At 41.0% G+C, this 12,792-nt stretch overlaps 1 protein-coding gene across 1 annotated transcript in view; it reads left to right on the top strand.

Moving 5' to 3' along the window:
- The first annotated feature begins 598 nt into the window (after nt 1–598).
- LOC124805682 (lipase 3-like) overlaps nt 599–12,792 on the top strand; it is a 90,207-nt gene continuing 78,013 nt past the window's right edge. The window contains exon 1 of the mRNA XM_047266250.1: nt 599–730. Coding sequence (XP_047122206.1) covers nt 599–730 — 132 coding nt within the window. The remainder of the gene's footprint in view (nt 731–12,792) is intronic.

The raw sequence follows: 12,792 nt of genomic DNA, 5'->3' as shown, positions 1-12,792 counted from the left end.
ATGCGGCGCCCCTTTGTCCCTGAGTATGGGCGTCCTTGCACCCAAGACTATATGCAATAAACACTTGATATGCTGCGCATAGGGAACGCGAAGGACTTATTTAAGAATTTCTGCATACTGCATCGTTATCGATGTAAACAGGTCACAATGTTTACTTTGAAGCAGCGACTGTGAATACGCTGAGTGAATCCTGTGTTGTTGCCACCGAGGGCGGTAGCGCAGTATAGGACACTGGACTCACGTTGTGGAAGACGACAGTTCAAATGCAGATAATTCGCTTGAGGTCAACGCTCGGCTGATTACTTTGAAAGCGTACGATAGATAGTCTTCTCCAATCACAGCTTGCTGAGCATCTGCAATGGTCTCATTGTCGACGGGGCATTAAACTCTAATCTCTCTTCTTCCCTTGGTCTTGTAACTAATGTTCTATGTAGGTCATTTTGTTAAAACAAGTAAACACCTACAAAATACACTACAGAACTAGCTCTCTGTGACCTAAACCTGTTTTTCGAACCTTTCAGGATCGGCAGTACGCCACAGGAAGACCTTCCGACAGATTGTGGATATGAGGTGGCAATTGTTCGAAGCGGTCTTATTGATGGGACTGTTGTCGCTGACATCGATTGTGAACACAGTGGGGAAGAAGCATCCGCAGGCAGCGGAGAAGAAACACCCGGAGGCGGTGGAGAAGAACCACCAGCCGGCCAAGGAAGCAGAGCGCCTGGACACTGTGAGTTCCAGCGCCAGAGCCAATGTCGCCGTTGGAACATTCTCTTCTTTACAACAGCTGAGCTTCATACAAGTCCCATATAGTAATAGTAATTAAGCTCGACAACTGTATGGTCTGCAGATCGCTAATATTCATACCGTTTACTTCTTAGTCTCTTTTTCTAGGTGAGAAATTAATGTTAGTTAAGGGGATATTGTCTGTGGTGCAACTGACCAATTCTTAACCACCAGTCCTGAGTAGTTGGGATCAACTTTGTATTTTCATATGGGAAACCCCCTTCCTATTTTTATTGGATATTCGGATCCTACGCCAAAAGATCCGCACGACTTACCAAACTATTGTTTATCATTCCTAGTAGATGGTGCTGTAATCAACAGATGTCAAGTGTGCCTGTTTTTGCAATTAAGAATACACGCATTTGATTCTACATTTCATTTATGATGTAAATGTAAACCTCTGTGTTCTAACGATTGATATTGATGTTCAGACGTTATTTGAGTGTTGCAGTTGTGGTTGTACGGTACAAGACAATGTGGCTAGACATTGACGTTTCTGGTAAATAAGCTACTTATATGGTAACATAGTTTTCTGTTCTCTACAGGGTTGATTTTGGTGAGCCGTCAAACCATTGGAATGCTTCATTTCGGTGACCGCTCTCAAACCCCGTCGTCAGAGTAACTGATTTCGGCGTGTTTCCATGCAATGCAATGAACCTGAAAATACAGGTCACGATGGGGGGTTGTTAGGAGGTGGCCAATTGTGGCACAGTCATATGTCGCCGTTACTAATATTATCTTTTCACGTACAACAATTTTTTTTGTACCATGCGTCGTTTTCGTGATATTTAGTTACCTCAATTTAAAACAAGTTCCCTGTATACATAATAAGAAGACTTTCTGCACGCAATGACAATTGCGTGAGGAAAGTTTCTCCACATAATGTTTTGTGTAATTCTGGTGAATGTTCTAGGTGCAGTTGTGGTACTTTTCTTGCAGAGTACACACTATGATGGTATCTGTGATAACAGAAAAAAAATCTGGCAAATTTAATTCCTCAGTTGGTAGTATCAGCCATATTATTTTTGAAGCACTTTATATTTCCATGACTTTAAAAGCGATTAGGAACTGCTGTTGACTGTTCATTTGAGTGATTTAAAAATTTGTGACAAAATTAACGATTTCGTCAATTGTGAGGCTTATAGTGTAATACGGTTCCTGAAAGAAAAAAGTTCTCCCTATCGCAGTTTACGAACATTTAACTGACATATATGGAAATTGAGGAATGAAGATAGTAGTAAGGCTCTGCCGACTCTGATCCCCTGTTTAAATTTGCGACATGACATTATTCACAATCCAAGAAGCTACACCACATTTCTTGAAATAGTAGCGGCCATTAAAACGAATCAATCAATCACATCACTTAAATATTTTCACATCTAAATTTTTCCACAAAACAAATGTGCTTGTCAAGTGTCACAGTGTTAATTCAACATGTCAGATTTCTGCAGAGATATGTAAACTTCATTTTTATATCATTTTAGTGGTTGTCAGTAGTATTCCCACGTCCAATGGTGCGTCAAAATTGATGCCTAAGACGTGACTGTAGACACTCAGATTAAGTGTAACAATGCAATGTCCAAGTATTAATTGTTACAACCAGTTGACATTTAATTTTTATCTTTGTGTAAAGCAGAGTGAACCTTCAAATCAAATACATCATAATGCATGGAATATGAATGTAAATACGGCCATAAGCTAAAGAGGGTTCACACATGGCTCTGAGCACTATGAGACTTAACTGCTTAGGGCATCAGTCCTCCAGAACTTAGAACTACTTAAACCTAACTAACCTAAGGACATCACACACATCCATGCCCGAGGCAGGATTCGAACCTGCGACCGTAGCCGTCACGCGGTTCCAGACTGATCATCTACATCTACATCAACATTTATACTCCGCAAGCCACCCAACGGTGTGTGGCGGAGGGCACTTTACGTTCCAGCCGCTTATGGTTCGCGGGAAGAACGACTATCTGGAAGCCTCCGTGCGCGCTCTAATCTCTCTAATTTTACATTCGTGATCTCCTCGGGAGGTGTAAGTAGGGGGAAGCAATATATTCGATACCTCATCCAGAAACCTGGCGAGCAAGCTACACCGCGATGCAGAGCGCCTCTCTTGCAGAGTCTGCCACTTGAGTTTGCTAAACATCTCCGTAACGCTATGCCGGTTACGAAATAACCCTGTGACGAAACGCGCCGCCCTTCTTTGGATCTTCTCTATCTCCTCCGTCAACTCGATCTGGTACGGATCCCACAATGATGAGCAATACTCAAGTATAGGTCGAACGAGTGTTTTGTAAGCCACCTCCTTTGTTGATGGACTACATTTTCTAAGGACTCTCCGAATGAATCTCAACGTGGTACCCGCCTTACCAACAATTAATTTTATATGATCTTTCCACTTCGAATCGTTCCGCACGCATACTCCCAGATATTTTACAGAAGTAACTGCTACCAGTGTTTGTTCCGCTATATATAATCATACAATAAATGATCCTTCTTTCTATGTATTCGCAATACATTACATTTGTCTGTGTTAAGGGTCAGTTGCCACTCCCTGCACCAAGTGCCTATCCGCTGCAGATCTTCCTGCATTTCGCTACAATTTTCTAATGCTGCAACTCCTCTGTATACCACAGTATCATCCGCGAAAAGCCGCATGGAACTTCCGACACTATCTACTAGGTCATTTATATACGAGGGTTATTCCAAAAGTAAGGTCCGATTGATTGCCAAATTGAAACCACAGTGAACATCAGAAATGTTTTACTTGTAACAATTAGCTACACCTTTCAGCTACTTCTCTACGTAGTCGCCGTTCTGACTTAGACTTTTGTCATAGCGTTGTACCAACTTTTCAATAGCCTCATCATAGAAGGCAGCCGCCAGTGCTTTCCGCCAATTCTCCACGCTGGCCTACACCTCGTTGTCTGTGTCAAAATGTTGTCTTCAAAGACAGCGGTTCATGTGACCAGAGATGAAACTCAGGGGGAGACAATTGCGGACTGTATTGTGGGTAATCTCACATTTCCATTTGAAAACGATGCAGGAGCAACTTCATTGCCCCTGTAGAATGCGGCTGAGAATTGTCGTGAAGACGAAACAGCACGACAGTTATGTAATGTTGGCTGCATAGCTTCAGGCGAAATTTCTCACCAGGCCCTCGTACTTGGCGGCAGACACTATTTTCTAGACATCTTTACGCACTCACTGCGAGCTCAGAAATGAGAAGAGCGACGTGATGCTAACTGGGGTTATACTAGAGACACTACCCAACACATCTGTGCAAAGCTTTATCGGATTTTCATAGTCGTTTCCATTTCGCGACCGATCGGACCTTACTTTTGAAATAACCCTCGTATATTGTGAAAAGCAATAGTCCCATAACACGCCCCTGTGGCACGCCAGAGGTTACTTTAACGTCTGTAGGCGTCTCTCCATTGATAACAACATACTGTGTCCTGTTTGCTAAAATCTCTTCAATCCAGCCACACAGCTAGTCTGATATTCCGTAGGCTCTTACTTTGTTTATCAGGCGACAGTGCGGAACTGTATCGAACGCCTTCCGGAACTCAAGGAAAATAGCATCTACCTGGGAGCCTGTATCTAATATTTTCTGTGTCTCATGAACAAATGGGACCTGGATAAACTAAAAGAACCAGAGGTTGTACAGAGATTCAGGGAGAGCATAAGGGAGCAATTGACAGGAATGGGGGAAATAAATACAGTAGAAGAAGAATGGGTAGCTTTGAGGGATGAAGTAGTGAAGGCAGCAGAGGATCAAGTAGGTAAAAAGACGAGGGCTAGTAGAAATCCTTGGGTAACAGAAGAAATATTGAATTTAATTGATGAAAGGAGAAAATATAAAAATGCAGTAAGTGAAACAGGAAAAAAGGAATACAAACGTCTCAAAAATGAGATCGACAGGAAGTGCAAAATGGCTAAGCAGGGATGGCTAGAGACAAATGTAAGGATGTAGAGGCCTATCTCACTAGGGGTAAGATAGATACCGCCTACAGGAAAATTAAAGAGACCTTTGGAGATAAGAGAACGACTTGTATGAATATCAAGAGCTTAGATGGAAACCCAGTTCTAAGCAAAGAAGGGAAAGCAGAAAGGTGGAAGGAGTATATAGAGGGTCTATACAAGGGCAATGTACTTGAGGACAATATTATGGAAATGGAAGAGGATGTAGATGAAGATGAAATGGGAGATTTGATACTGCGTGAAGAGTTTGACAGAGCACTGAAAGACCTGAGTCGAAACAAGGCCCCCGGAGTAGACAATGTTCCACTGGAACTACTGACGGCCGTGGGAGAGCCAGTCCTGACAAAACTCTACCATCTGGTGAGCAAGATGTATGAAACAGGCGAAATACCCTCAGACTTCAAGAAGAATATAATAATTCCAATCCCAAAGAAAGCAGGTGTTGACAGATGTGAAAATTACCGAACTATCAGCTTAATAAGTCACAGCTGCAAAATACTAACACGAATTCTTTACAGACGAATGGAAAAACTAGTAGAAGCCAACCTCGGGGAAGATCAGTTTGGATTCCGTAGAAACACTGGAACACGTGAGGCAATACTGACCTTACGACTTATCTTAGAAGAAAGATTAAGGGAAGGCAAACCTACGTTTCTAGCATTTGTAGACTTAGAGAAAGCTTTTGACAATGTTGACTGGAATACTCTCTTTCAAATTCTGAAGGTGGCAGGGGTAAAATACAGGGAGCGAAAGGCTATTTACAATTTGTACAGAAACCAGATGGCAGTTATAAGAGTCGAGGGACATGAAAGGGAAGCAGTGGTTGGGAAGGGAGTAAGACAGGGTTGTAGCCTCTCCCCGATGTTGTTCAAACTGTATATTGAGCAAGCAGTAAAGGAAACAAAAGAAAAATTCGGAGTAGGTTTTAAAATTCATGGAGAAGAAATAAAAACTTTGAGGTTCGCCGATGACATTGTAATTCTGTCAGAGACAGCAAAGGACTTGGAAGAGCAGTTGAATGGAATGGACAGTGTCTTGAAAGGAAGATATAAGATGAACATCAACAAAAGCAAAACAAGGATAATGGAATGTAGTCTCATTAAGTCGGGTGATGCTGAGGGAATTAGATTAGGAAATGAGGCACTTAAAGTAGTAAAGGAGTTTTGCTATTTGGGGAGCAAAATAACTGATGATGGTCGAAGTAGAGAGGATATAAAATGTAGGCTGGCAATGGCAAGGAAAGCGTTTCTGAAGAAGAGAAATTTGTTAACATCCAGTATTGATTTAAGTGTCAGGAAGCCATTTCTGAAAGTATTCGTATGGAGTGTAGCCATGTATGGAAGTGAAACATGGACGATAAATAGTTTGGACAAGAAGAGAATAGAAGCTTTCGAAATGTGGTGCTACAGAAGAATGCTGAAGATTAGATGGGTAGATCACATAACTAATGAGGAAGTATTGAATAGGATTGGGGAGAAGAGAAGTTTGTGGCACAACTTGACCAGAAGAAGGGATTGGTTGGTAGGACATGTTCTGAGGCATCAAGGGATCACCAATTTAGTATTGGAGGGCAGCGTGGAGGGTAAAAATCGTAGAGGGAGACCAAGAGATGAATACACTAAGCAGATTCAGAAGGATGTAGGTTGCAGTAGGTACTGGGAGATGAGAAAGCTTGCACAGGATAGAGTAGCATGGAGAGCTGCATCAAACCAGTCTCAGGACTGAAGACCACAACAACAACAACAATGAACAAATAAAACGAGTTGGGTCTCACACGATCGCTGTTTCCGGAATCCATGTTGATTCCTACATAGTAGATTCTGGGTTTCCAAAAACGACATGATACTCGAGCAAAAAACATGTTCTAAAATTCTACAAGAGATCGACGTCAGAGATATAGGTCTATAGTTATACGCATCTGCTCGACGACCCTTCTTGAAGACTGGGACTACCTGTGCTCTTTTCCAATTATTTGGAACCTTCCGTTCCTCTAGAGACTTGCGGTACACTGCTGTTAGAAGGGGGGCAAGTTATTTCGCGTACTCTGTGTAGAATCGAATTGGTATCCCGTCAGGCCCAGTGGACTTTCCTCTGTTGAGTGATTCCAGTTGCATTTCTATTCCTTGGACACTTATTTCGATGTCAGCCATTTTTTCGTTTGTGCGAGGATTTAGAGAAGGAACTGCAGTGCGGTCTTCCTCTGTGAAACAGCTTTGGAAAAAGGTGTTTAGTATTTCAGCTTTACGCGTGTCATCCTCTGTTTCAATGCCATCATCATGCCGGAGTGTCTGGATATGCTGTCGGTACATAGAATTTTACTTTAGAATTTACTGAACGCTTCACGCATAGCCCTCCTTACGCTAACTTTGACATCGTTTAGCTTCTGTTTGTCTGAGAGGTTTTGGCTGCGTTTAAACTTGCAGTGAAGCTCTCTTTGCTTTCGCAGTAGTTTCCTAACTTTGTTGTTGAACCACGGTGGGTTTTTCCCGTCCCTCACAGTTTTACTCGGCACGTACCTGTCTAAAGCGCATTTTACGATTGCCTTGAACTTTTTCCATAAACACTCAACATTGTCAGTGTCGGAACAGAAATTTTCTTTTTGATCTGTTAGGTAGTCTGAAATCTGCCTTCTATTACTCATGCTAAACAGATAAACCTTCCTCCCTTTTTTTATATTCCTATTAACTTCCATATTCAGGGATGCTTCAACGGCCTTATGATCACTGATTCCCTGTTCTGCACATACAGAGTCGAAAAGTTCGGGTCTGTTTGTTATCAGTAGGTCCAGGATGTTATCTCCACGAGTCGGGTCTCTGTTTAATTGCTCGAGGTAGTTTTTGGATAGTGCACTCAGTATAATGTCACTCGATGCTCTGTCCCTTCCACCCGTCCTAAACATCTGAGTGTCTCAGTCTATATCTGGTAAATTGAAATCTCCACCTAAGACTATAACATGCTGAGAAAATTTATGTGAAATGTATTCCAAATTTTCTCTCAGTTGTTCTGCCACTAATGCTGCTGAGTCGGGAGGTCGGTAAAAGGAGCCAATTATTAACCTAGCCCGGTTGTTGAGTGTAACCTCCACCCATAATAATTCACAGTAACTATCCACTTCTACTTCACTACAGGATAAACTACTACTAACAGCGACGAACACGCCACCACCGGTTGCATGCAATCTTTCCTTTCTAAACACCGTCTGTACCGTTGTAAAAATTTCGGCAGAATTTATCTCTGGCTTCAGCCACCTTTCTGTATCTATAACGATTTCAGCTTCGGTGCTTTCTGCCAGCGCTCGAACTTCCGGTACTTTACCAATGCAGCTTCGACAGTTTACAATTACAATACCGATTGGTGCTTGGTCCCCGCATGTCCTGACTTTGCCCCACACCCTTTGAAGCAGTTGCCCTTTCTGTACTTGCCCGAGGCCATCTAACCTAAAAAACCGCCCAGTCCTCGCCACACAACCCCTGCTACCCGTGTAGCCGCTTCCTGCGTGTAGTGGACTCCTGACCTATCCAGCGGAACCCGAAACCCCACCACCCTATGGCGCAAGTCGAGGAATCTGCAGCCCACACGGTCGCAGAACCGTCTCAGCCTCTGATTTAGACCGTCTAGAACCGCTCGGGCACCCCGGCCGGCTGCTAAAGAGGGACAAGGTTCCACACAGAGAGATGAAAGTTCGATATCTTGAAAATACAGCGTTTGCACCAAAATAAAATTATTTATCAAACAATTAAAGATTATCAGAACTTTGCACCAAAATAAAATTACATCATTTCTCAAAAAAATGTAAGATTCCAAGGACAAAATGCATGTTGCACTACTGTCGTAGTTGCATTGGTCAGTAACATTAAAGAAAAATAGAAATAATTCGCATATTGACATTACTGATAAAACTTACAGGGTAGGCAGCTCTTTTTGATGACTTAAGTTCGATAACCGTACCACACTTTCCATCGCACAATGAACCATCAAATTAAATATTTCCGCACCTAATTTATCTGTAATCCTTATCAATGTAATTATGACCCACGTAGTTGCACTACAGATATAACTTACAGGTTAGTCAATGAGTTGACTTTAATCTTAGTACCATTCATTAAATTTTTCAAAACACATAAAATTCGTTGTATAACAATGTGCAAATTTAATTTACAGCATAAAGTTTACTCATCGATGAGCTCAGTTTTATCTTTGTGCCAAACTGAACAATGTTATCGTCTCACCTAAATTTCTCACAAACTCTCTTTAGTTTAGCTGAAGCGGATATCAACGTCAGCCAAACATTATGGTGACCCCATTGCCGGGGTATTCATTTTCTCTTGCAGTAAAAAATGTTGTCACCTTCTACTGATAACGGTAAATCATGATGTCCCACAGTAGGGATTACATAACGCTTCAATGATCAGAAGTTGGACACATTTGTGTAGGAAAAAACGAGTTTCCTATGCTTTCCAACTACTTTCCAAAGGCACCCAAACATAGTAGTGACTCCCACGCTAGGCTATTAAATATTTACCTTCTCATACAAAACCTTTGTCACCTTCTGCTATAGCACAGTGAAGACTATGTAGTACTTCACTCCATATATCGTCATTTTAGAGCAAAATTATAGCAAATTGCTGCATGCATCACCATGTTTCAACAAACTGGGCCAACAGTGGACAGATAATTTGTCAAAATCCGGCTAAAATCTGTAGAAACCTGCTAAACCTGATTACAGCAAAATTGTAACAAATTAGCCGCTCATACATCAACGTTATTATACGCAATTGTAACTAACTGCGGCTATGATGGTCAGTTCACAGGGTGATTACCATTACCCTGATGAAGGTAATTGTTGCAACAAGTAAGAACTAATTAGAATTAATTAGAACTAATCAGAACAAGATTTAACTAGTGAGAACTAGTCAGAATGTTTTTCTTTTTTGAATCATCAATCTTCTGAGTATCTCAGAATAGCAGTTCCAACCTACGTCCTCAATTATTTGCTGGATATATCCCAATCTCTATCTTCCTGTACAATTTTTGCCCTCTACAGCTCCCTCTAGTACCACGGAAGTTATTCCCTGTCTTATCCGACGTCCTATTACACTCATCCTTCTTCCAGTCAGTGTTTTCCATTTATTCCTTTCCTCGCCGACACTGCAAAGAAGCTCCTCATTCCATACCTTATCAGTCCACCTACTTTTCAACATCATTCTGTTGCACAACGTCTCAGATGCCTCTGTTCTCTTTTGTTCCCGATTTTCCAAAGCCCATGTCTCATTTCCATACAATGCTGTGCTCCAAACGTACATTCTCAGAAATTACTTCCCCAATTAAGACCTGTGTTTGATAATAGTAGACTTCTCTCGGCCACGAATGTCCTTTTTGCCAGGGCTACTCTGCTTTTTATGTCCTCCTTTCTCCATCCATCACAGGTTATTTTGCAGCATAGGTGGCATAATTTCTTATCTCGTCTACTTCATTATCACCAAACACGATGTTAGCTTCTCTCTTTTCTCATTTCTGCAACTTCTCATTACTTTCTTCGATTTACTCTCAGTCCAAGTTCTGTAGTCATTAAACTGTTCATTCCAGTCAGCTGATGTCATTGCTATTCTCAATGAAAGGGAAGAAGAATTACGGAATTCTTTTTCCCTTTCATTGAGAATAGCAATGACATCGGTGAATCTTAACATTGACATCCTTTAATATTGCATTTTTACCACTCTCGAACATTTCTTTTATTCCCGTCATTGCTTATTCTATGGTAGTAGGGAAGACAAAAGAAAATGGTAAACTTAATATTAAACCAGAAGATGATGTTCTAGAGCACGTTGAGAACTTCTGTTATTTGGGGAGCACAATCACTGACGACAATAAATGTGTCACAGATATAAAGAGAAGAATAGCCTTGGCAAAGCAAGCTTTCCAAAATAAAAGGAATTTACTAACAGACAATCACATAAGCCTAGAAAGTAGGAAAAAGTTTGCCAAAACTTTTGTATGGAGTGTCTTAACATACGGATGTGAAGCGTGGACCCTGGGAACGGCAGAGAAAAAGAGACTGGAAGCAATGGAAATGTGGATATGGAGAAGAATGACGAAAAAATGCTGAGAAGATAGAAAAAGTAAAGAACAGGTCTTAAGAGAAGTGAATGAGAACAGAACGCTGCTATATTATACAGGAAGAAGAAAATAAAAAAAATTATAGGGCACATAATCAGACACAACCAGTTCCTAAAGAATGTATTTTAAGGAAATGTTTTAGGTAAAAAACCAAGTGGCAAGCCAAGAGCAACGTACTTTAAAAACATCAAAGAAGATATGGGGATAAAATCGTATGAAGAATTGAAGAGGATGACAATTGAGAGAGGGACTAGGCTAAATCGACAAGGCATAGCCTTTAATTTGTGATGATGATTGCTTCTTCAGTATATAAAGATTGAACAGCAGCGGCGAAGAACTATGTCTCTGTTTTGCACCGTTTTTAATCCATGCACTTCGTTCTTGATCTTCCATTCTTACTGCTCCCTCTTGGTTCTTGTACGTATTGTATATTACTGATCTTTCCCTGAAGGTTACCCCTATTTTCCTCAGGATTTAGATTATTTTGCGCCATTTTACACTGCCGAACGATTTTTTCAGGTTGACAAATCCTTTGAACGTCTCTTGATTTTCCCTCATCCTTGCTTTCATTATCAAACGCAACATCGAAACTGCCTACTCTGTGCCTTTACCTATCCTAAAGCCAAATTGGTCGTCATCTAACAGACTGTCAGTTTTCCATTCTTCTGTATATCATTCTTGTCAGCAACTTGGACGCACGAGCTGATTGTGTGATAATTCTCGCACTTACCATCTCTTGCTATCTTCGGAATTGTGAGGATGATGTTTTTCTGAAAGACTGATCGTATGTCGTCGCTCTCATACATTCTACACGATCTTGTGAGTAGCCATTTCGTTGCCACTTCCGCCAATGATTTTAGAAATTCTGATGGAATGTTATCTATTTCTTCTGCTTAATTTGATCTTAAGTTCTCCAAAATTCTTTTAAATTCTGACTCTAATACTGTATCCACTATATCTTTTTTGTCGACACCTGTTTCTTCTTCTGTCAGTTCACCAGAAAGGCCTCCCCCTCCTAGAGACTTCAATGTACTCTTTCCACGTATTCGCTCCCTCTTCTGCACTTAACAGTGGAATTCTCATAGCGCTCTTAATGTTACTGGCCTTGCTTTTAAGTTCACCGAAAGTTGTTTTGGTTTTTCTGTATGTTGAGTCAGTCCTTCCTACAATTATATAGTTTTCAATTTCTTCACATATTGCATGCATCCAATTCGCTTTAACTTCCATGCACTTCCTGTTCACTTTATTCCTAAGTGACTTGTATTTCTGTATACCTGAATTTCGCTGAACATTTTTGTACTTTGTTCTTTGATCGATCAGCTGAAGTATTTCTTCTGTTGCCTGTTGTTTCTTCGCAGTTACCTTCTTCGTACCTATGTTTTTCTCTCCAACTTCTGTGATTGCCCTTTTTGGGAGACTTCCATTCCTCTTCAACTGAACTGCCTACTGTGCTATTCATTATCGCAATACCTATACCCTCAGAGCACTTCGAGTGTATCTCTTCATTTCCTAGTACTTTCGTATCCCATTTCTTTTCCTGACTAGTTTCTTATATTCAGCGTGCTCTTCACAACTAATGAATTGTGATCTGAGTCTATATCTGCTCCACAGTACGCATTAAAATCCAGTATCTGATTACGAAATCTCTGCCTGATCATGTCATCGACTAAAATCTTGCCGTATCTGCAAGCATTTTCCATGTATACCATCTCCTCTTGTGATTCTTGAGCAGAGTATTCTCTGTTACCATCTGAAATTTATTGCAGATGCCAGATACTCTTTCTCTTTTCTCATTCCTACTAAAAATCCCATATTCTCTCATAACTCTTTCTTCTACACCTTCCCCTACAGCCTTATTGCAATCCCCCCAAGACTCTTAGATATTCATCTCGCTGTATT

Source organism: Schistocerca piceifrons, chromosome 7 (genome assembly GCF_021461385.2).
Source record: "Schistocerca piceifrons isolate TAMUIC-IGC-003096 chromosome 7, iqSchPice1.1, whole genome shotgun sequence".
In the NCBI taxonomy this organism is placed as follows: domain Eukaryota; kingdom Metazoa; phylum Arthropoda; class Insecta; order Orthoptera; family Acrididae; genus Schistocerca; species Schistocerca piceifrons.
This window is presented reverse-complemented; position numbering and strand designations above follow the sequence as displayed.